Source organism: Alosa alosa, chromosome 1 (assembly GCF_017589495.1).
Source record: "Alosa alosa isolate M-15738 ecotype Scorff River chromosome 1, AALO_Geno_1.1, whole genome shotgun sequence".
Classification (NCBI taxonomy): domain Eukaryota; kingdom Metazoa; phylum Chordata; class Actinopteri; order Clupeiformes; family Clupeidae; genus Alosa; species Alosa alosa.
The window spans coordinates 26639244-26663653 of NC_063189.1; the positions used below are offsets into that span (position 1 = coordinate 26639244).

At 41.5% G+C, this 24410-nt stretch overlaps 1 protein-coding gene across 1 annotated transcript in view; it reads left to right on the forward strand.

The window, feature by feature from the left end:
- Nucleotides 1-647: 647 nt before the first annotated feature.
- Nucleotides 648-24410, forward strand: part of uggt1 (UDP-glucose glycoprotein glucosyltransferase 1) — a 32946-nt gene continuing 9183 nt past the window's right edge. Inside the window, 26 exon segments of the mRNA XM_048237947.1 lie at nt 648-704; nt 1575-1716; nt 1993-2075; nt 6063-6193; nt 6488-6591; nt 6807-6981; nt 7273-7369; nt 7921-8002; nt 8125-8225; nt 9588-9650; nt 9653-9686; nt 11577-11637; nt 12898-12989; nt 13816-13966; nt 14155-14274; nt 14476-14561; nt 14680-14815; nt 15155-15286; nt 17521-17685; nt 18059-18179; nt 19030-19128; nt 21675-21769; nt 22144-22350; nt 22896-23027; nt 23226-23356; nt 24093-24188. Coding sequence (XP_048093904.1) covers nt 668-704; nt 1575-1716; nt 1993-2075; nt 6063-6193; nt 6488-6591; nt 6807-6981; nt 7273-7369; nt 7921-8002; nt 8125-8225; nt 9588-9650; nt 9653-9686; nt 11577-11637; nt 12898-12989; nt 13816-13966; nt 14155-14274; nt 14476-14561; nt 14680-14815; nt 15155-15286; nt 17521-17685; nt 18059-18179; nt 19030-19128; nt 21675-21769; nt 22144-22350; nt 22896-23027; nt 23226-23356; nt 24093-24188 — 2873 coding nt within the window. The 5' untranslated portion in view covers nt 648-667.

Consider the following 24410-nt stretch of genomic DNA (forward strand, 5'->3'; position numbering starts at 1 on the left):
ACATTCATTTCACCATCTTCAACTGGTTTCACTAAATCTCCTTTTCTTATTAAATGATTATTCCAAATAAAATGATAGTGACACTGATTTATTTCCTTGGTAGATTTCTCGAGAATAGCTTTGGAATAAGCTGGGTATATTAGTCTAGATATTCCTTCCATTTTTGTTAATAAAATTCTCCCAAAGATTGATATATTTCTCTGTAACCAACTATTTAAAATTATTTTATTTTTTTGTAGAACTGTGTTAAAGTTTTTTCCCTATCTGTAACATTTCTGGTAATATTTATGCCTAGATATTTAACCTAATTTTTAATTGGTATATTATTATAACTTTCGTGTAGCTTATAACTGTGTTTAGGCATGATTTCGCATTTCTTTAAATTTAGGGACAGTCCAGACGTGATTCTGTGTTCTGGATTTTGAGCCAAGATGGCATCATTATAGATAACTACTAGTTTGCCTGTATAAAATATCAAATATATTTGACTAATTTGATATTTGTATGCAATACACAATTATTATCTGCTTTTATAATTTAACAATTTAACTAGCTAAATATTAAATAAATAGAAATGGTACATGGATAAAGTCACCTTTGAACAGGCGAGAACACCGCGGACAGTGCCTTCCAACAGGACCCAACGTTTAACATTTACCTTCCAAACATGGCTACCACCGTAGGAAGTTTGGAAGCCGGTGGCGGTAAGTAGATCTTGTCTTCTGTCAAACTTATTAAGCTGGTGTCACAACTGAAAGGTACTGCATGCAAAGCATGTACTCATCTGTTGACTTTCTTTGTTTGAAACGTTACTGCATAATTGACATGCTTTCTGTCAACATTCAGATTGGGTTGGCCGCGTCCAAATAGCTAGCGAGAGATGACTAGCAATAAATTGATTGAACCTGCTTTTCTGGATAGCTAGCAACTTAATTTTGATGTTGGAAATAAACCCTGCTTAAATGTCTAAATGTGTTACACAAGGGATATAATATCAATTCGAATGAGACTAGCTAGTGACATTTATTACGATGCTACCAGGATGTAACACATCCATACATATGAGGACTCCACTAGGCGGTTACTTTTGATGTTAGTCTTAGTGCAAAGAATGAAGGAACCACTTGCACGAAAACTGGATGATATATAGAACAGACTTTCTGTTAGATGTAGTAAACATCTACATGTTGCCATGATCACATTAGCAGTGCAAGTTGAGGAAGGCATATCGAAATCCGGATGTGCTACTCGCCTGATACGCTTATTGGCTGTCTGAACACTGATCGGCCACGTTATGAGTTTTGATTGGCTTAGGAAAGTATGTCTCAATTTTTTCTTCTTTCCCACCGAGCTGTCAATTAGAAAGGACAGATTTGACAGGCGTTTGATTATATGACTAAACTCACCACTTATTTTGTTTGAGATAAGAAATAAAAATTATAGTGCTACATATTTCAAAATTATAAACAAATTTTGATATACTACGGATCTACTGTAAACAACCTGTCTCTTTTGCTTTCCCTTTGCATGGTCTCTAGTGTCACAAATAGGTAACGCTGTTCCTTGTTGTTCAGGCCCTCGCTCTGGAAGGATGTGGAAACTTTTGCTGGCATTGCTGGCTCTCCTACCAGATGTCTTTGCTGGGGCGGACTCAAAAGCTGTCACAACAACACTAACTACAAAGTGGCCTTCCACTCCCCTCCTCTTAGAGGCCAGGTACATTTCATCTGCAGTCTAGATACTTTTTCATGTTTTATTATTTTCAGTTGTCTAAAGAGTTGTCATTTCAACAGTGATATACATGTACTACCCTTTTGTATAGTATGTGGTAAGGTATAGTGGTATAGTGTTGCCTACAGTAAGTAACTGTATAGTAAATTATTAAATATGAAGTGTGTACTAATTACGGTTGAAGTCATTGCCATTACTGTTAGTAATGTTTAAATTTGTTTATGAAATGCATCTTACAAACAGTTGTTTTCTTTACTTTAGTGAATTCCTGGCTGAGGAAAACCAGGACAAGTTCTGGGATTTTGTGGAAGCCAATCAGCATATTGAAAATGATGAACATGATGGTGAGTTCAAAAAACACCTCCATTTTCATTCTAAAATCTTGTGCTATAGCTTGTCTTGGCATGTGGCAATCCACACACATTTGTCTCATACAGTTAGCTGTAACCTTCACAGTGCAGGTTTACATTTTTCACCTGTGTAATTTCTGGTTATTAAAGGGCTGTTCACACCAGGAGCGATAACTATAAAGATAAGATAACTATAACGATAAAATCATCCACACTAACCAAAAATAAGGAAGTTTCTCCTCGTGTTGTTGAATGTGATGGCTAATTCTGGATTCTGATTGGCTGTCAGCGTTTAATCATTCTCAAAATCGCATGATCCCCAACAATATCGTTCTTCATGTTGTTATCGTTATAGTTTATGTGTGGACGCAGTCATTCATATTAGCTAGGACTATATTTTTTTATGTTACCTTTAAGGGCCCTTAAACCCTTGCCCTTGGTGTACCATTTGAAATTGAATTTGTGCAACAGCAATAGCAAGCAACAACAACAATAATAAGGCCACAATAACATAATGATAACTAGATGTACCGCATAGCGATACAAAATATGACCGCCGCTCAGTCCTGTACATCCGTTCCGCGAAAATAAATCACACTTCAATTTGTCTCCATATTTTACTCCATCCCCCACTCTTGAAACTTTTGTGTATGCTTGTTTGGCATGCCTGAGTGTGTGTGTGCGGCTGCACAGAAAGTAGCCTACTGGTGCTGAAAAGGTGAATAGATTGTAGAATAGCCAAAGAAGATGTAGCATTGTTATAAAACCTCTAAAATCTCTAAACAATCACAAGTAGGGCAGTTCATCACAGTTCATCCATTACAACTGGATTGATGAAAGGTCACTTACACCTGTAGGCTACATTGTATTTGGGAAAAGCAAAAGGTATCAGCATAATGTTATTTATTTATTTATTTATTATTTTTTTATGTATTTTAAACAAAAACATCTCTGTCAGTTCCATGCGCTTTCAACAGCTATCAAAAAAACAAAGGTCATTTTTGGATGGATGGATTTTTGTTAATGTTTCTTCTTCTACATAAGATTTTAGTCATCTTTAGTTCATGCTTTATTGTCAATGCACAAATTAAGTAACAGTAGTCTGAAACGTTATTCTTAATGCACAAATTAAGTAACAGTAGCCTAGTCTGAAACGAAATGCTGTTTTACATCTAACCAGTGGTGCAAATAACTGACATGTCCAAATGGGCCTTGATGAAATGCGCCGCTAGACTGTTCATACACATTTTAACGGGCCAAAGTTGAAGAGCTTTTGTCCGTTATTGTTAGTGCAAATATAGGCTGATTCATGTTCCCTTGCATTGTTTAACTGAGGTCCATGGCTAGTCTGGCTTTCATCAGACCAAGCTCAATCTTTTAAGAAATCAAAAAAATAAATAGCGGGCAGATCAGGCTGGGTTCACCCAGCCTAGTCCATAGGCACCGATATTGTTTAATTTTCCGATTGAGATATACACGCTCTGGCTATTCTAAAGGCAAAAAATGCATCAGGGAGTAATGACAAAACGGTAACTAACAAACTAGATCCTAATAGAAAGCTGTTAGCTTCCCTAAGCTACAGGTAGGATTATAAGGTAGGCCTATTTACAACATAAATTGTCAATAGGCTATGCTGGCTTACACAAATAAAATCTCCTTTGGAAACCAATGGTTTAGCCTTACAGTATCAAGCGGACTTAAACTGTCATATCGCGGGCGAAAAGTTGTAATAACATTCACGCAGCTCCATGAGTCAAGGAAAGCGAATGAAGTAGCCACTTCTAAATGGGACCCACTACACAGTAGCTTAAGGTGTTTTGCTAAAGCAGCCATAATGAAATGAAGGTGTCATTGTTGGATACTTCACACATGTGCTTTTTAATTTCACAGACTACAACTACCAAGCTGTAATCAAAGCACATCGATTCCCCTCTCACACCTTGCACGCACTTAAAACAAAATAAACAGGCGCCTCAGTCTCGCATGTATAGGCAAAACTGTATCAGACCGGTGTAACGTTGGTAAATCTTCCATTGCACAGAATGATTTTGTAGCACGGCAATAAATGACAGTCTAAAGATACAAACAATGCTGCTATACATTTGCTTGGTATAACCAAGATTTATAGTTTTCTACAAATGCAATAAATCAAATGCCTCCATCACTCAACCAACGCTTAACGGTAACATTACCTAGGTCCTTATTGATATTACAAGATTAACGCATCTGCCTGCAGTAAAACCAAGCATGTCCGATAAACATCCTCAGATTTATTTCGCTTCAAGAAGAAATGGGAATTACACTTCATGTGAACATCGCCCTATCCTTATTAGATGTTCGCTCGCGGTAAATTACAGTCCTTGTATGAAGCGGCCCATTGTTTTTCCAACCCACTTTTAACTTCCAACAAAATTACGCCTCACTGCAACGATCGCACCATCTAGTGGACAAACGACTACTTCTCGCCAATACTGAAAATGCAGCCATGATGATGATGATGATGATGATGAATATTTATTTTGGCTTTGGCTTTTGGAAATTAAATTTTTCCGTAAAAGTCTAGTGGGGCTACATACCCACCAAATTTCATGTACCCGGTGGTTCGGTGTCCCTGGTATCAATGACCAAAAATTCAGGGAGTAGATGACGGAAAAATTTTGAATTGTGTGCATGTGTGCGTGTACAAATTTATGTTTATGTGTGTGTGTGCGTGTGTGTGTGTGTGTGTGTATGTTCGTGCTTGTGTGTTTGCCTGCGTATGTGTGTTTGTGCATGTGCATGCATGCGTACATATGTCTACTGTGTGAGTATGTGTCATAATGATGATTACTGTAAATGTATGTGTGTGCGTGTGTATCTGTTTATGCACATGTGTGCACATGGAATGGGTTAACATGACCCCTGGAGGCAAACATAAGGAAAAATTGGTCATCCTAGGCCCTACAGTTCTCAAGATATTCACAGAGAACTGTGTCTGCCCTACCCTCCTTCGGGGTCCAGTCCAGCGGGGCTACAGATCAAAACTAAGAATGACGGTTCCATGCTATCCATGTGGGGGTACATGCCCACCAAGTTTTGTGTACCCGGTCTTTCAGTGTCCCGAATCCTTGTTGGTGTAACGCCACTAAATGTACACATAAATTATTTTATTGTAAGGCCCCCATGAACGAAAAAAGTACACAAAACTTGGCATGCATTCGCATGAGATATTGTGATGAAAAAACCGAATTTTTGCTTTTTAATTTTTAACTAGGTGGCTTATACATGAAATAAGTGGTAATGGAATGGGTTGACATGCCCCCTTAAGACCAACATACATAAAAAAAGGTGGACCTCCTAGGCCCCACGGTTCTCGAGATATTCACAGAAAACTGTCTCCGCCACCTACAGGCCAGTTGGTGTATAGTAACATAAATTAATTTATTGTGTGGCCCCCCATGAACGGAATTCCACAAAACTTGGCGTGCCCACAGAGGGTGTCATAATGATCCTACACTTCCAATTTCGTGCAGTTTTGACTATGTTAGGTCACAGATACCTTCAATTACAACACCTCATTTTTACTTTTTGTGTTTAACTAGGTGGCGCTATACATGAAATGAGTGGTTATGGAATGGGTTGACATGGCCCCTTGAGATCAACATAAAAAAAAATGGTCCTCCCTAAACCCTACAGTTTTCGGAGATATTCACAGAAAACTGTGTCTGCCCTACCCTCCCTTCGGGGGTCCAGTCCAGCGGGGGCTACAGATCAAAACGAAAAACGATGGTTCCATGCTATCCATGTGGGGTTACATGCCCACCAAGTTCGTGGTACCCCGGTCTTTCAGTGTCCCGAATCATTGACGGAAATTTGGGCATGTTGTAAAAAAGAAAAAAAAAAAAAAAATCTGACTAAACCTATATGACCGCCGCTTCGCTGCGCGGCGGTCATAATAATAGCATCACACACAGTATTTGACATTGTGTTCTGATTCTGCAGGCACGGATCTGTCCTACTATGGGCTGATCCAGAAGCGAGCCCAGCCTCTGCTCAGCCCAGTGCAGCTGAACCTGCTGAAGTTCGCCCTTTCTCTCAGAGCTTACTCCTCCACTGTGCACTCCTTCCAGCAGGTCAGCCTCCACACTCCCTATTCCCCATTCCTAATCCAGAACATGCAACAACACAAAACATGTGGAAAGTTGGTTGGTGTTGGCATTGTATCAGTTGACAGTGTTGGCCCTATGAAATAATATGATATTAGATAGTATTGATATTGGTCGTGCATTATGTTCTGTGGAGGCCTGCTCTCAGTGCAGGCCCCAATCTCACCCACTCCTTCGGGATCCACTGTGTGTTGGGTTGAGAGAAATTCAAAGCATGTGTATATTATACCAAGCTGAATTGATTATGTTTTTTGTGTTCAGATTGCATCCAATGAGCCCCCTCCAGCGGGCTGTACTGCTTTCTTTAATGTTCACGGAAAGAAGAGTTGTAACACCGAGCATTTGTCAGACCTGCTGGACACTGTGTGGATTTTTGGGTTGAGAGAAATTCAAAGCATGTGTATATTATACCAAGAATGTTTTTGTGTTCGGCTTTCTTTAATGTTAAACTCGGTAAACAACACCTTCACTGGAATTGTTTGTCTCTAAATGCACTAAGCTAAGTGCACAATAAGTGTTTCATGATGTTCATGTTGGCCCCTCTGAAAAAGCTATGGTTGTTGTTGTTTTATTCCATTAGGCCAAAGCCATATCTTTTCAAAGGAGATCACAAATTCCCTTCGACCAACCCAGAGGCTCCTGTAGTCATCCTGTATGCTGAAATGGGGACTGATGAGTTCTCCAGGTTACACCAGCTGATGGTCTCCAAAGCCAACGAGGGCCTGATTGTCTATGTCTTGCGCCATTTTGTTGCCGTAAGTTGAAACTTTAGATACTGTATTGGGAAATTTTTAAAAATATCATTCTTGTTATCGGTCAATAAGTGCACTTCAACTCATCCTGAGCATTACCGGTAAATGTTACGCTTATTTTTCATGTTACTTACGAAAGTTTATGTTTTGGGGGCATCTGAACAATGTTGAGGTACTTTTGCACATTTTGTTGTAGTGGGATTATACATAGCATTTTCCTTGGAGAAGATTTAAATATGGGTGGGAATCATGTTTTTTTTTATCTGAGCCTTTCCCTTCTGCTTCACTCACCAGAATCCTAGCAAGAATAAAGTGTACCTGTCTGGCTATGGTGTCGAGCTCGCCATTAAAAATCAGGAATACAAAGCCAAGGACGACACTCAGGTTCAAGGTAAATTAATTCTCAGAAATCATACATTGGAGACCTTCACCTCTGTGATGGTCTTTGGCTTTTTAATTAGAGGTTTGTGTGAATAGTCTGGTACCTGTGAAGGTTCCACTGGAAGATATGTTCAATGGTACATGCTAAGTGGAGTGGTGGAACTTTGGTAGTGTTGCTGCCTAACAATCGGTTGACTTGGGGTCAAATCCCTCACCCGTTGTTGTGAGTCGGTGATGCTTTGGATGAAAACATCTGTTAAATACCAGGTCATTTTACTTTACTTTAAGTTTGTAAAGTTTTAAGGTGAAGTTTTTTTTAGTTTAAGTTAAGTGTGTTTAAGTGTCAGATAAACAATTGTAATTGGCCGGGTCAAAATCAGTTGAGTGGGAGAGGGGCCAGGAAGGTATGTGAGAGTAAATGAAATGAGCTGTCAGATTTGCGTGTGTTCCCAGGCTAGAAATGTTTAGTTTTCACACAATACAGTGTTGCATATACGCTGATTAAACTGCTAACTATGCATCCTGACCTGAAGCAGTAACAAGTCTTTCATCACTCAACAGGAGGTGGTGAAACCAATGCTACCCTTGTCGGAGAGAGAGACGGTGTTGATGAAGTCCAGGGCTTTCTCTTTGGCAAACTACGGTGAGTGAAGCAGTCATCCGTTTTTCTGTGAGAATAATCTACATTTTACATTGTGTAGATCTCTTAACGGAGACAGACTACAGATTTTTCCGGTTCATGTTTGTCTTGTTGATGTCCCACAGTACTATGTATCCTGAACTGAAGGAACAGCTGAGAGAACTCAGGAAGCACCTGGTAGAGAGCACCAATGAAATGGCTCCCCTCAAAGTGTGGCAGATGCAAGGTGGGTCATCCAACTTTCCTTTTTAAAGGCGAAACCAGTTGTCTTGAAAAAATCCACAATAAACAAACGTACGGGTTAAAATGTTGAATTTCACGTTTTTGCATAATTCAACAGTATACAGTCTACACTTTTCAACAAATTTCATGGATAAACATAGGTTTTGACTGTTAAACCCTGACTTTATTTAGGTGAAGATTAAACATATTAGCAGTCATTCCGTTTGTCCACGGAATGACTATTAATATTAATTAATATTACTACGCTAGGTTGAAGTACTCCCAAGTGCTATTGCGCCACACATTGTAGTTCTCCTGTTTATTCGCTTGGAAAATCGCCACGTTTCATGTTGAGAGACCTTACACATTTTTATCAACTACTCATGCAACTGTATTTAAGTAGGGAAAACGTGGATGTTTTTGATTACTGCTATCTTCCACCCTTTATGGCTACGTCTGAGCCCACTAGCATAGCAACATGCTAACACATTCGCACCGCGCACCAGAGCGCTTGAGTGCACATACCGACACGGGAGAGGTATGACTCAACTCGTGAAAGTTAAGGTAAGAACATATATTACTACTGACATTGGGTGGCGTGTTCCTTTAAAAAGGTGATTTTCTCCTCTTCTGGCGAATCGTGACAGGAGAACCATGCCAACTTTGGATGCAGTTATCTTAGCGATACTTTTTGCAATACCCTCGATATCTTTGCAAAGCTTAGTCAATGGCCGTTCATGTGAGTACATTAACTTTATTAACTTTATTAATTTTGTAAATTTGACCAAAACGACTGGTTTCGCCTTGCAGGGTCACAAATGAGAATCACAAAAAGACCACGCGGCCACTTTAAAGGAAGTATAGGGTGTTTTGAAGTATTTACCATGTAAATGTTCAGTTTAGTAAAAGTATTTGATTTTTTGGAGCATTTATTTGAAGTTACTACAGGTTTCCCACACTGACTGTGTAGTAAAGAATGTGCAGATGTGCCTCCTGCATGTTTTCCACGTGTGCAACTGTACTACAGCACTAGATGCGGAGAGGTGTTCTCCTCCAAGTTGCCCTACAGTATTCCCTAGGTCTTAATTAGTGGGTGTTATGCTAGCACCTCTGACTGGTTATATGAATGCTGTAGGCAGACCGAGACATACTCTCTCCTGGGGTTCTGGGCTCATTATAGCTTTATCAGGGTGAGGCTGCCCTGCTTGGCTGGCTGGCTTTGTCCCACAGCTTGCTTTTCTGTGCTGGGGCTGAGCTCCGTGGTGATGGAAGGAAGCCCACAGGGGATGGATCGTTTTTGTTTCATCACTTTATTTTTTTTTATTTTTTGTGCTGACGGTTTCTTCTCACGGTTTTCTACTTTCAGATCTCAGTTTCCAGACGGCAGCACGAATCCTGGCAGCACCAGCAGCTGACGCGCTCACCGTGATGAGGATCTGAGCCAGAACTTCCCCACCAAGGCCAGGTGCGCTATGGGAAATATTTAGGGCATGCCCATAGGTCTCAGCCTAATTCCATCATAAGTCCCACGATGCACAATGACTACACTATAGGGCCAGTGCCGGCTACATCATGGGTCTTGTGCTAGCTACATTACCAATCTTGTGCTATATATAGGGTTGCAAAGGCGCTGAAAATTTCCAGTAAATTTCCGGAAACTTTCCGGAAACTTACCATGGGAAGTTAAGCTGGGGAATTTTGGAAATATTCAAAATTGGAAACTATCATGGAATTAAAGGAAATTATGGGAATTAATGGGAATTTACGGGAATTTAATGGGAATTTTGGGTAATTCATACAAACTGTTTCATATACAAACATTAACATGTTGTTTCGTAATAAGCAGTATGATTTGTATGTTCGTATTTTTGCTAAGCTTAGCATACAAAGCTAGCTAGCATGCTAGCGGGAATCCCATTCTCTGCCTATGGTTTACTAGCGTGCTAAACTAGCAACACTGAACTGCCCAAGATGCACCACACCACTCAACAACAAAATCTGATTGGTTGGAACATTTTTCCCCCATGCATATAAATGCACCATAGGTTTCCTTTATGTCTAGCAGCCTATGCCGATTGCTGTGTGCATGTGATTGACATATGTGCAGGGTAGAAATTCGACTGAAATTGCATTTAATCAGGTTGTTTTAACTAATATTAGACTGCAAGATAGGGTTTTGTCCACTACATTTAAGTTCCCTGTTGTAGACTTGCCATATTAAAAAGTCCCAGTTTATTCCCATTAATTCCCGTTTATTCCCATTAATTCCCATATACAGTATTCCCATGGAAAGTTTCCAACTTAGAAAATTCCCGGAATTTTGCAACCCTAGCTATATACACCATGGGTCTCGTGCTAGCTACATTATGGATATTGTGCTACTGTTTATGCACCATGGGTCTTATGCTAGCTACCCCATGGGCCTTTTGATAACTCTAGAGAAGACTCTAGTAGCTCCAACCATAGGATTAATTTCTTCTCTGATTTATAATGGAGGCAATTTCAGGCCACCATTCTGTCTCAGTGCTCATGGCATGATGGAGCTGAGATATAGCAGAGCCATCTGTACAGGATCAAGACGTGGGCCCTCAAGGTCTTACTACACATGTTCCAGTTGGTAGGGTTACTAATAGAGGGCTGCTGTGTAGCAGATTGTTTGTATTTGTGTGTTTGTGTTTAATTTGCTCGCCATCTATCAAGGTCAGACAATAGACTGTGTAAAAAAAAATACTCAAATTGTTTAAATTGGTTGTTAATCATCTGCTGACGAAGATGAAACAGAAACAGGGAAAAAAATGTGTTTGGAATTTTTAATCATAAAATAGTGTCTGGACAGTTTTTCATGCTTTGTGCCTAATTGTAATGTAATAATGATAAAAAAGTGAGTGTGTTTAATTAACTTCGGGTAAAAAATTGTCCTGTCAGCAAATATGATAATAGTGTTCTTCAGCAGATTCAGACAAGGGCGCAACTGTTTAGCGCTCCAAGGCTAAACTGTTCAAACACCAGGGAGTAAAAATATTTCAGCTAACTTAGTCAGTGTTTTGAGTTAACCAAGCGGAACAGCCCATTGTGGAGACATGTTAAACTTGTATAGTTAACTCTACAATAGAAATAGATAATCTATTAATTTGATCAAATATAAATAAATTCACTTACCGTATATACAAATACGTAGACTGACAAGTAAATATAGAGGATGTAGAGGTAGATCTGAAACCATGACTGATATCTACTGAAATGTAAAGTGACGTATTCCCTTGTCAACTGAATTTGAGGGCACTGGGTAGGACCAGGCCTCAGGTCTCTGTGAAGGGATTGATGGGAGGATTTGTTTTTTACTGTGCCTCCTCAGGTCTATCACCAAGACGGCTGTGAGCGCGGAGATTCGTAAAGAGATTGAAGAAAACCAGAAGGTTAGTGGTTGAAACCTTAAGAACCTCCTGGCCAGTGATCCCTGTATGTTTGTGCTGTGTAGACTCTTACATTTGGCACATTGAAACGGTGGCAAGAGGAGCAGTCAAGAACATTGTTGCCGTTTTCTCGCAAATGAGTTAACAAACACATTCTAATGGCATGCAAACAGTGACATTTTGTGAAACATCTGTGTTGACAAGAAGCTTTGACTTAGTTCGCTGACACACCATGCGACACAAGCAAAACAAACAGCCGCTCTTTTCTTGTGTGTCTACAACCCTCTTCTCACCCTCCACTCCTCCCCTGTCTTTTCAACTTGTGGTCCACGTCCTATCCGCGCTTGTCAGCCAAAGAAAGAGAGAAACGGATGGAGTAATTAACTTGTCTGTGACTCCTATAGACACACTTCCTTCATTGTTTTAGCAGTTGCGTTTACTAACTGCAGTCATTTCTCATTGCCTCCGTAATGAGGGCATGTAATAGGCCTCTTTCTCATCCTGTACAGTAATTGCACAACATGGAACATGACAAGTGGACTCCTTTTCTCTCTTTCTTTTTCGTTTTTTTTTTGTGTCCCCTAATGGCATTTATCTTGCGGTAATGAGGCTGGATTTGCAAACTAACCAACAAGAGAATGGAAAATGCTGTAATATTCGCATACACAAAAGCTGAGCAGTCTGGCAGAATTATAGATCTCCTTGGCTTTGGTTTCCATACAATTATTTGCAAACCCATTAATTTAAGGCGCTTTTACTGGTGTGCTACCAGAGTGTCTTTGCATATTTTGTTGCAGTTCTCATCTTTCCTTTCAATGCTTTGTTGTAATGTCTTTGTTGAAAACCACTTTTTTGATTTGGCCACACAATTCTTTTTCACATCTTTCTCTGCCGAGTCCACAACTTGCCACATATCCGATCCGTCTTTAGTGCTAGTTGTCCTCCTCTTGTGCTTCTCCTGCAGCGATTAGTTAAGTGATGTCAATAGCTCATTCTGTAACACTGTCCTTATGGGTAAATGTCTGGATGAAGTTTTTTGGCATTTAGTCTATTTAGAAGTAATTATTTTTTATTTTCTGTATTAGTTAATTAGTTTAGTCCATTAATCACAAAGTGTTATTTTACTGTTACTTTAGTTAGTAAAACTATCTAAAGACAATTTTACAGCAGTTTCCATGGCATTAAATGTAGGGGTATGGTTGATCAGCCATCATTGATGTAGTTTTCTTCTTTTTTTCTTCTTTCCTCTCTTTTTTTCTTCAGTTCTTTAAAGGCACTCTGGGTCTTCAGCCAGGCGAGTCGGCCTTCTTCATCAACGGCCTCCACATTGACCTGGACGCGCAGGACATCTTCAGGTCAGCAGCACTGCAAAATACAGGCCACAGCTCCTGTCACGTTGTTATTATTCTGTGACTCATTCATTAGTCACTATCCCACTCGCTCTGTCAGCGCATGTCAGGGCCGGCGGCTGCAAGTGTGGATGGCTGTTCCACCGCGGCGTTAATCTGCGTGACCACTCTCCGTACTCTTGTCTGGATGAATTATTCAGACAGTGGAGAAACTGCAGCGCACCATAGTCTAGCTTTCCCCAGACTACCGCACGCGTGCACTCATAGATATTTCACACACCTAATGAAGATCTTGTCTGTGGCTGTAATTGTTATGCACATACCGGCATCTTCAGCACTCACTTGTACCTTGCTCATCCTAGCACAACCCCACACACTAATGCCTCACCCAGCTAATGCCAGTCCTTATACAGTCACATCCCTTATTATGATTATGTTTGTGATGCAGTGTCTGCGATTATGATTGTGATGTGATATCTGTTATTATGATTATGTTTGTGACGTGGTGTCTGTGATTGTGATCATAGTAATGATGCGTTGTCTGAGATTATGATTGTGATGCTGTGTGAGTATGTGAGTGATTATGATTGCAACGTGGTGTCTGATTGTCAATATGATTGTGACGTGGTGTGTAATTATGATCATGATTGAGACACGGTTGCGATTAAGATTGTGACACCATGTCTGATTATGAATATGACATGCTGTCTGATTGTGGTTGTCCTTGTGGTGTCTATGAATATGATTGTGATGCGGCATCTGTTATTGTGGTAATAATTGTGACGTGGTGTCTGTTTGTGATTCTGCCGCTGTGTGTGTGTGTCTCCCTCAGTGTGTTTGATGTGCTGCGTAACGAGGCTCGGGTGATGGAGGGTCTGCGCAGCCTGCTCATCGATACGCCCTTCATCCACGACATTCTCAAGCTCAACGTCCAGCCCTCCGACTCCGACTACGCCGTAGACATCCGCAGCCCCGCCATCAATGTGAGTTTGGACCATGACCTGGACAGTGAAGGACACATAAACGCACACTCTCTCCTTGTTTGTTGTGGATCAATAACCTGGCCTACATCTATAGACCAGAGATGGACAGTGTGTGCAATCTGTGGTATAACAAGGCAGCTGCAATGATAAATTCAGACAAATGGATGAATGCTTTGTTCTCGTTGCAGTGGATCAATAACCTGGAGACGGATCGGAGGTACGCCGGGTGGCCGTACAACGTCCAGGAGCTGCTGCGGCCCACCTTTCCTGGAGTCATCCGCCAGATCCGCAAAAACTTCCACAACCTGGTCAGTACAACACTACTGATGTATGTTGCTTTAAAGGAGTAAACAGGGAGAGTATGAGGGTTGCGACTGTAGTTACTGTGATGGTCAATATAATACAGACCTGTCAACAAAGATTAAGATCAACAAGATTAATGATCAGCATCAGCCTGGCTATAATGTGTGTGCGTGTGTGCGCTTCCGTGTGTGTGTGTTGCACCGCAGGTGATCATCCTGGACCCCAACCAGGAGAACTCTGCAGAGCTGCTGAGTGTGGCTGAGATGTTCTACAGTAACAACATCCCTCTGAGGTCAGTGTCTCCACAGGCTGGGCTCTCTGAAGGGTCAACAGTGGAGTACGTGTATGGATGGAGTGTGCTGATACTGGACACCTAGCTCAATGGCATGTGCGTTGTTGTTGTTGTGCAGGATTGGTTTGGTGTTTGTGGTGAATGATGAGGAGGACGTGGACGGCATGCAGGATGCTGGAGTCGCCATGCTGCGAGCCTTCAACTACATCGCTGATGAGGTGGACAACCAGCAAGCCTTTGATGCCATCATCAGTGTAAGTCTGCTAACAAAAGTGGATCACTTCATCAAGCTTTCACAAGAATCAAGCCACATCACATGCACTCACATTTCACGTTTTTTAAAAATGACTTTTGTGCAGTATATGACACCCTGCTGTTGCAATTGATGTGCGTACATGTTTCAGTCCTTGAGCTTTATTCTTGAAGACAATATTAGTTGCTCATACCGCTATGTAAATGAAGTTAGATATTTGAAAGATATTTGTAGTATGATCATTGTTTCTTAAAGATTGCATATGAAGGACTGAACTGAACTGAATGCATTCTTTGAGCACAGCACTAAAGCGATGTGTGTGTGCTGTGTGTCCCCCCAGATGCTGAACAGGGTCCCCAAGGGTGGGAATCTGAAGGTGGAGCACGTGGTGGGGGTCCTGGAGAAGAGCTACCCCTATGTGGAGGTCTCCAGCATTCTGGGCACTGACTCAGCCTACGACAAAAACAGGAAGGTGAGAGACACCACCAGTGCTGAGTCGGACTCCGCATTCTAAAGCACTCAGTGACTGCAGCAGGCTGCTGTTCGTTAGTGTTATGGCACACGGCCACTGTTTTCTGGTCAAATCAGTGGATCTGTAAATATGCTTTTACTGCTTCAATGAAATATGGTCAATAGCTGAATCAGCAGCATCTTTAGCCCTTTCGTGCCCGTGCCGAACATTCCATTTTTTGTGCTGGATGACCTCCTTACACAAAAAAAAGTATTTCTTGAGTATAATACATACCATCAATGGGATATACATAGCTGGCAGGCATTTCCGTCAAAATTTCTCGCCTTCAGCTGCTCCAACTACTACTGCCAGATTCTGCATTGCCAAACTTGAAATTAGGGCTGCACGATATTAGGAAAACATGCGATATGCGATAACATTATTGAGTACTGTGATATAACTTGCGATATTTAAATATGTTTTTCTCCAACCTCATACGCTGCGCATCCCACGTTATTAGGCTACCGGCATGCGGTGCAGAGGGAAAGTGAAAGTAAAGGTGTTGCGTCGCACAGTCCAGCGAAGTAGGCTAAACAACTTTTACAAATACTTGAATCCTGATTACCTCTCTGCTGCTGTCTGGGGCTTTTGCTAAATGCAAATCATGAAATACAAGCCTTACAGTGAAAGACAGATACCTTCTGATCCTATAACGATAACGAAAGAAAATGTACACAGAAAATTTATCGAAATTTATCGAAAATTAAGTAATCTTTGCGGTATGTCCATCGCAAATGTTGATATCGCGATAACGATAGATTTTACATATATCATGCAGCCCTACTTGAAATAATAAGAAACTACTGACAACGGCAATGTCAATGGAGAAAAAGTGTACACAATACGTATTTCTCATTTGGTCAACGCTCCCTGATCCCTTCAGAGACTTGGTTCCCCAGTAGCATGGATATTAGGGAGGGAAGGATATGGGAAGGGATATGTCAATGATCAATCCCAGAAAACTGTGAAACTGTTCTGGGGTCTCTTCGTCCCATGCCCCTGCACTGTGTGTTTGCATACGACGGCCTACTAAGCACAACCTCCCACCCGTTCCGGTTGGTAAAAGCCACATATGCCTGGGACAACAACATATAAAAAACAACATAACAAGTCTATTTCAGTGTTTTAGTGGCAGTCTACACCACCCTACGCACGCCACCTAAATCTATACCTTCTTCCTCCATCCTCACATGGTCTTCAACATTGTGAGCGCAAGCTCATCAGCAGTCAGCTACCTCTTCAGGCCTGCAAGGAGGTCTGTGTAGGTCTTGTCATCCTCCATCTGAAACAACAGTAAAATCATACAAATGTAATACCTTTATTAATTGAAAAAATAAAATCACAAAACTACAGATGCGTGCGTGTGTGCACATACATACACAAGAAGAGGTAGCCTAAACTATTGAAGCATTCTGAGTAACTCAAAAATATTAAGTATGAAAAGTCATTTTATTACACATGGGTTTAGCTACCCTAAATCTGATTGCCTGGCTGGCATCAAGATAAAGACAGATTACATTTCACCTAGTAACTAACTGCTGAAATGCAATAATGACATTTCTGACATAATATGTGATTTCACATCATGTTTTCTATAACTACATATTGAGAAGAGTAGAATATCAAGTCATGCCATCTTAGAAAATGTTGAGACAAGCACGTCTGATGTAGCAAGGTAAAACAGTTCACTACAAACTGCCTAGCGAGGTAATAACCTGAGGAGAGGCAATAAGTTAATTAGTACTACATTTCTGACAGAATCCGTGATTTCACATCTTGTTTTCTACAACTACATATTGAGAGGAGTAAAAATATCAATCAACTTATTTCATGTAGCAGCTAAGAGAACGCAACTTAGAAACGCGGCGCCACTGTTTTCTGGTCAAATCAGTGGATCTGTAAATATGCTTTTACTGCTTCAATGAAATATGGTCAATAGCTGAATCAACCGCATCTTTAATTATGTTTTTGTTGACCCGTGATTGAGTTCTAAAGCAGAGATTTCTCAGAACTCCTCTGCAGAGTCATCAGTCGTTTCTATATTTAATTTTTTGTGCATTAATGCGGTGTCTTTTTTTTAAACCACAACCAGTTGTGTGTTTATTGATTGCTTTGAGAGACTGTGGTCTTTAAGCCAGAGCTGTTGTTTGTAGGGTTCCTTTGGTCTGGTATAATGCCCATGTGCCCTCCTTCAGGAGGGTAAGGCCTACTTTCAGCAGACTGGTGTGGGACCTCTGCCGGTGGTGCTGTACAACGGCATGCCCTACCAGAGAGAGCAGCTAGACCCAGACGAGATGGAGACGGTCACCATGCAGAAGATCCTGGAGACCACCACCTTCTTCCAGAGGGCCGTCTACCTGGTGAGTCCCACCCAGACACAGGCAGGACGGCCAATGCATGAACAATATGCATGAACCTGTTCTGGGGACGGCAGGCAGAAAATTATGGTCTGGGGGATGATGGGAGATGATAGTCTGTAGGGTTTAGTCTGAGTCATATCCTATGATAAACAAATAAAGTTATGTTGGGATGGTTCATTTCATGTTGTCAAAGACCTAGTAGATAGAATTTCCAAGTATGTGTATAAAGCGGTCCTCTATCACTAGCCATGCCAAAATGTGACTAAATATCATTGGCAGGTGTTTGGAGGCTACGGCAAAGGCTCTGCTATGTGTAAAAAGTGTAAATGTGATCTCTCAATCTCTCTCTCTCTCCCTCTCTCTCTTTTCTTAGGGAGAGCTGGCCAGTGACCACGATGTGGTGGACTTCATCATGAACCAGCCTAATGTGGTCCCGCGCATCAACTCCAGGATCCTGTCCACCAGCAGGCACCACCTGGACCTCTCCCACACCAGTGAGTGTCCACCTCATCCCACCCTACCACCCTGCCATTATACCACCCTGCCATCATTTTAGTAATGAGGATTGTATTGCTAATTGAATACAATGAGCAAGACCCTAAGCTCAGACATCAGTGCATCAGCTCAATGCTCCCACATGTCGCTTTAGTTCACACCCCAGACACTTTGTTCACTGAGTGACTTTGTGTATTGTTTAAATGAAGTACCAGTAAGTGACTAGTACTGTAGGTAAAATGTGAGTAAATTAAAGCATTAAGGCTGAGTGAAATGTGTAAACTACTCCAAATCCCTCAGTAAGTTGGGGTTTGAAGAGCACTGATAGTCTGTGGCCAAAATCAAAGGAGCATGCAGAGTTGCAGACGTTTGGAATTGTTTCTTTTCAGCACTGCTCGGGTCCCCATTATCACACAGGGCTGATTTTGTTCCTTTGTCACCTCATTCATAAAATGCACATGATTTACACTGGGCTGCCCTGGGAAGATTGGATTGTGTTTTTGAAAGAGCTGTACCGCTGGAAGGCCACTGGGGACCATCCCTGGCATTGGAATTCAGAGCGAAATGTGTTGTTGGTAGTGTGGGGTACAAATCTCTTTGTTGAGAGGGAGACAGAAGTGAAGAATTTACATTGCCTATTTGTTCCAGCCATGAATACAAATCAGGATCCAAAAGCATGAATTTGAATTATGAATGAAACTTTCATTCATAACCATTTATTTCTCACAGTAACTAATACCATGAATCAGAGAGGACAGGTCAAAAAACAAACCAAAAATGTATTCCCCAAATGTAAATCTACTTCCAACAGTTTTGTGTTTTTTTCCCCTCTCACTTTTCTGACCCCAGACAACCATTTCATCGATGACTACGCCCGCTTCCTCTTCCTGGACACGAGAGAGAAGAACACGGCGGTGGCCAACAGCATGAACTACATGACAAAGAAAGGTAAGGCTAGAGCCGACACCGATACCCATGTGAAATCGCCAACTCTGGGACGCAATGAGAGTTTGATGATAGATGTATTATCCTCTATCACCTGGTCCCTCAACACATACACACACAGTCACTATGCTCAGTCCATTGGCCCTCTCTCTCTCACACACACACACACACACACTCTTATACACAGAGACATGTAGAATGTGAAGGGCCCTGTACTGTTGCATTGAGATTTGTCAGACCTTATTTTTAAACAGCACTTTCTCTGCAGTGCACCCCCTAAATGAGGCCTTTTATCTTTCATTTTCTCTTGTTTCTCTTTCTCTCTCTTTCTCTTTGTGGTGCTATTTAAGGCATGTCCTCCAGGGAATCTTTTGGTAATTGCCTCCTCTTGCCTGAGCCCTTTAAAAGCGCTTGACTCATCTAGTCTCGTGTGTTTAACGTGACTAATAAGTGAAGCCTGCACCGTCCGCGACCAATGGATTCATTACGTTCCTGCTGCGCTTATGTGGATGTTAATGAACCATGCCCATACACACTACCACCCCTATGTATGTGTGTGTGTGTGTGTGTGTGTGTGTGTGTGTGAGAGAAAGGGATCTCGACTGTAATCCCTTAGCCATTTCTTTCCCTGTATTTGTTATAGACGAAAAGGCATGTTGCAACAGACTAAAATCAGAATCATTACACGCATAGTTGTTTATAGATCTTATAGTTCTTATTTTCTGTTTTTCTTTGTTTGACATCTGAGTCCCCTGTCTTTCATGGCTGTTATCTTAGCGTTTGCCTGTCCTGGAATGTCATGCCTGATATTAGGGCTGCACGATATATATAAAAAATCTATATCGACATCAACGCTTGCGATGGACATACCGCAAAGATTACTTAATGTTCGATAAATTTCGATACATTTTCTGTGCCGTGCGCATTCCATACAGTCTATGGTGTATTCACATTCTGAATGTCAACATATTTTACCAAGCCGATGCGGTCATGCTGCCCTAGAAGCCCGTCCCTACCAGTTTAGGTGTGTATTGTTTTAGGTGTTGAGGCGGGAGCTAAGTCGTGATTGCTGAAGATAGTGAGTCGAGCGAGGTAGGCTACACTTGGGTGAAGAGGAATTGGTGATTAAAAGGAAAAGCATGTCTGTTATATGGAAATATTTTGGTTTTATGAAGGATGACGTGTTACAAACACAGCGCCAAATGCGTCCTTCTCCACCGTGTTAAAATAAACAATTTCTTTCGTTATCGTTTTATCAGAAGATATCTGTCTTTCACTGTAAAGTTTGTATTTCATGATTTGCATTTAGCAAAAGCCCCAGACAGCAGCAGAGAGGTAATCAGGATTTGTTATTTGTAAAAGTTGTTTAGCCTACTTCTTAGCCTGGACTGTGCGATTGCAGCCCAATTACTTTTACTTTCCGCTGCCCTCGTCGGCATGCCGGTAGCCTAATAACGTGGGATGTGCAGCGAATGAGGTTACAGACTGAGATGACCGCCGCGATATAGCTTAAGTAGCTTTTTTGCTAGGCCCATCAAAGGCTGGCAATGTGGAATATTCCACTGGTTGGTGCACAAGTGTTTGGCTGTCTATCCGTCTTTTACGAGGATTTTCTTGGAGCAGATCTTCCACACAACTTCGATAGCCAGTAGGCCTCTTAGCTGTCCACTTTCATCAGGCCATATATAGCCTAGGCTACATAATATTTTATATTGTTTATGTAGAAAATTATACATTTCTGTAATTATAGATTTATCCCCAACCCTACAGTCTATGCTAGCAGCAAGTAGAATGGAGAAAAACATTAAATATACTGCTCAAAAAAATTAAGGGAACACTTCAATCATACACTGGATCGGTACCCTGACACTGTTTAGTTCTGAGCACAAGTAAAACTTTTGAGGCGAGTGTTTTATTTTGCAAGAACTGTCAGACATTCTGTGAATGTAGTTTGAGAATGGAGAAAAGGGTGGAAGGTTTCAAAGAATGTGTTTTAACAATTGTGGAAAACCTGTGTTCCCTTAATTTTTTTGAGCAGTATATTTAAATATCGCAAGTTATATCGTTATCGCAGTACTCAATGATGTTATCGCATGTTTTTCTAATATCGTGCAGCCCTACCTGATATGCCTGTCTACTGATACTCTGTGACAGCTTTTTGTCCAAATAGATTTGTGATGACTGACCTGTCTCTTACAGTCAGTGACTTTTATAATACACTCCTTAACCTGGGACATCATAATGCACTCCTTATTAGAGGTGAAAACTTCCAGACTCGGACAGGGAAAGTCCTGCCATGTTTTACCTGACCTATTAACCTCCAAATCTAGCAGTTTCTCCATCCATCTCCCACCTGGATTGGGCTAATCACCTAATTCATATGGTTACTTATTTTTTTATTATATACTTGATGAGATACTGTGTTCTTTGTATTACTGTTAATGGGGCCATTAAAAAAAGCTCTGTTAACCTGGAGGTTGCACCACTAATACAAATATCCCATTTTCCAATTCCACCTTCCACTACCTTGTGTTATTGTGTATTTGCAGATGATGGCATCATCCGGCCAGTGACGTTCTGGGTGGTGGGCGACTTTGATCAGCCTTCAGGCAGACAGATGCTGTACGACGCCATCAGGCACATGGTAAGACGCCCATATGGCAGGAAGGACCAGCTGATGCCATTCTGGTATTTCCCCTTATTTCAGTTCCCTGATGGAGTTGACGTTCATCCATTGTCATGTAGCTATTCATCCATCTACAGTATTTGATTAACTTTGTTTCTGTGCTGATCGTGTTTTCTTTTCTATGACTTACGTGACTGTCTCCCATAACACCTTTTATGCCCTGTTTGCATGTTTGAAGTAAAATTGTGTTACTGCATAATGTGTGCTCTTCACTGAAACTTGCCAGACTTTTGCCTCATGTCTAAGAGTAGATGTACAGGAAGATGATCCATGGCATATGTAATGGAGTGGAGTCCCTGAGTTTATATGCCACTCTGCTTTGCTCTGGGCAGAAATCAAGTAACAACGTCCGGCTGGGCATGATCAACAACCCCAGCGAGAACCCCACCAACGAGAGCAGCCTGATTGCTCGCGCCATCTGGGCAGCCATGCAGACCCAGACCGCCAACAACGCCAAGAACTTTATCACTAAGATGGCCAAGGAGGAGACCGCTAAAGCCATATACGCTGGGGCAGACATCAGCGACTTCGCAGTTGGGGTACGAAAACCTTACTCAGCCTCCCTTCCTCTCTAGTGTTGTCTACTCCTGAACACTGAACCACAGTCAAAGATCACTGATTGCCAACTGCTCCACTTCAACCCTTTCTGCTGCAGTTGTTGAATTTCCCTGCTTCTATTGAGTAGTTTTAGTAGCAGGTTATCCTAGTTTCAGATGCCAATGTTGTGTCTGTAGCTCAGTGGCTAGAGCAGGCTGTTCAAAGACAACAGCGCACATAGGGTTCCAATACGGGTCCAAATGCCCACAGGGACACAGGTTCGGTCCTGACCCATTGACCATTTTCCACCATCACTCCCATATCTTTATCCCACTCATAGCCTGTGAATGTCTACTGTCCTATGAAAGCCCCCGCCACAAACTCAAGTATAGGTGTCTACTTCTAAACAGTGAGCTAAAGATCATGTCACTGAAATGTGCAACTTCAACTGCTGAGTAAGCCAATATGAGTAATCATATTAATATAATCAAAGTTCCAGTTGGTCTCTTGTGTAATATGTGCACTGGTGCTTGTGTCTGTGGTGCAGGGCATGGATGTGTCTCTGTTTAAGAGCGCGTACAGCGGCCCCAAGGTGGACTTCCTGCTGTCTCACGCTGCCTACTGTCGGGATGTCCTCAAGCTACAGAAGGGTCAGAGGGCCGTCATCAGCAATGGCCGAGTGAGTGATTAGTGGTGACGCACCATAATGAGCCAATGCATTGCTAAAGTTACCATTTTTACAAAAGCTTTAATTTTGTCCATTATGTCAAACTGTGGGAACACGGATAGAAATGTTATACTTTTCCCTACATTTATTGTCATCATTATCAGTACTGGGTACTATATCAATAATAATAATTTATGATATTTCTTGCAGATTATTGGTCCTCTGGAGGAAGGGGAGGTCTTTAATCAAGATGACTTCCTGCTTCTAGAGAGCATAATTTTGAAGACGTCTGGAGAGCGAATCAAGACCATTGTCCAGAGACTAGGCGTGGAAGAGGACAGGTATGACAACCAGTCAGCTTTTCATCATTTTTTTAATGAAGCCAAATTTTTCATTTCATTTTTAATTCTAGTCTTACATTTGTACCTGTAAGTTTTATGTGGAAGTTTTACTAGTGTGCATAAACATTTGGAGAAGTTGACAGTCCCTTTCTGGGTCAGCTCCTCAAACTTCTTAGAAGTGCTTTTTGATGTGCGGCTCAACTTCTCGTCTCTCTTCCTGGAGCAATGCGATTAGAATGTCACACTTTCTAAAAGTGTAATCTCGGCGGTAATTACTATGTCTTAATGAAGTGTGTCAGTCGGGGGTAAAAAAAGAATCCATTATAGATGCGGCACTTTTAGAGTGTTTTCTGGAAGAGACGACAAAGAAAAGTGTGCTCGAGTGACGAGATGTTAATTATGGCCTCGGCAAAGTTCTGCCTGTCTGCCAATTAGCAGGGTGGCACTTGAAGTGGTATCAGGTGTCTCTATCTTCTCTGGCATCTGTCTCAATGACGAGTGTGATAGACAGAGGGTGTACCTGTTCACACACTCACACTTTTATTTTTGAGTTCCTCGGCAGGTATGTTTTGCTCAAACTAAAACTACTGCGTACTGTACTGTCCCCTTCCGTTTGCCCCCGCTTATTCTCCACTCTACCTCCAACTTCATCTACCTTTCTCCCTCCCTCTCTCTCTCTTTCTTTCTTTCTTTCTTTCTTTCTTTCTTTCTTTCTTTCTTTCTTTCTCTCTCTCAGGGCCAGTGATTTGGTGATGAAAGTGGACTCTTTGCTGTCATCACAGCCCAAAGGCGAGGCCAGGATGGAGTATGGCTTTGCCGATGACCGATACAGGTAGAGTCCTGCCGGAGGCCGGGCGCGCTTAATCACACGGCCCGCACTCACCTCCCCCCAGTCTGACTCCTCAGACCATCTCCAAATAACTCAATGTCTGGATTTTTTGTCTCTCTCTTTTTTAGTTTGTTTCTTTTTTGTCTTGCTTGTTTGTGTCATTTCTGTTGTTTCCTTGTACTGAATTAGCTGTTTTAGTAGGTTGTATGACCTTTGTTTGCTCAC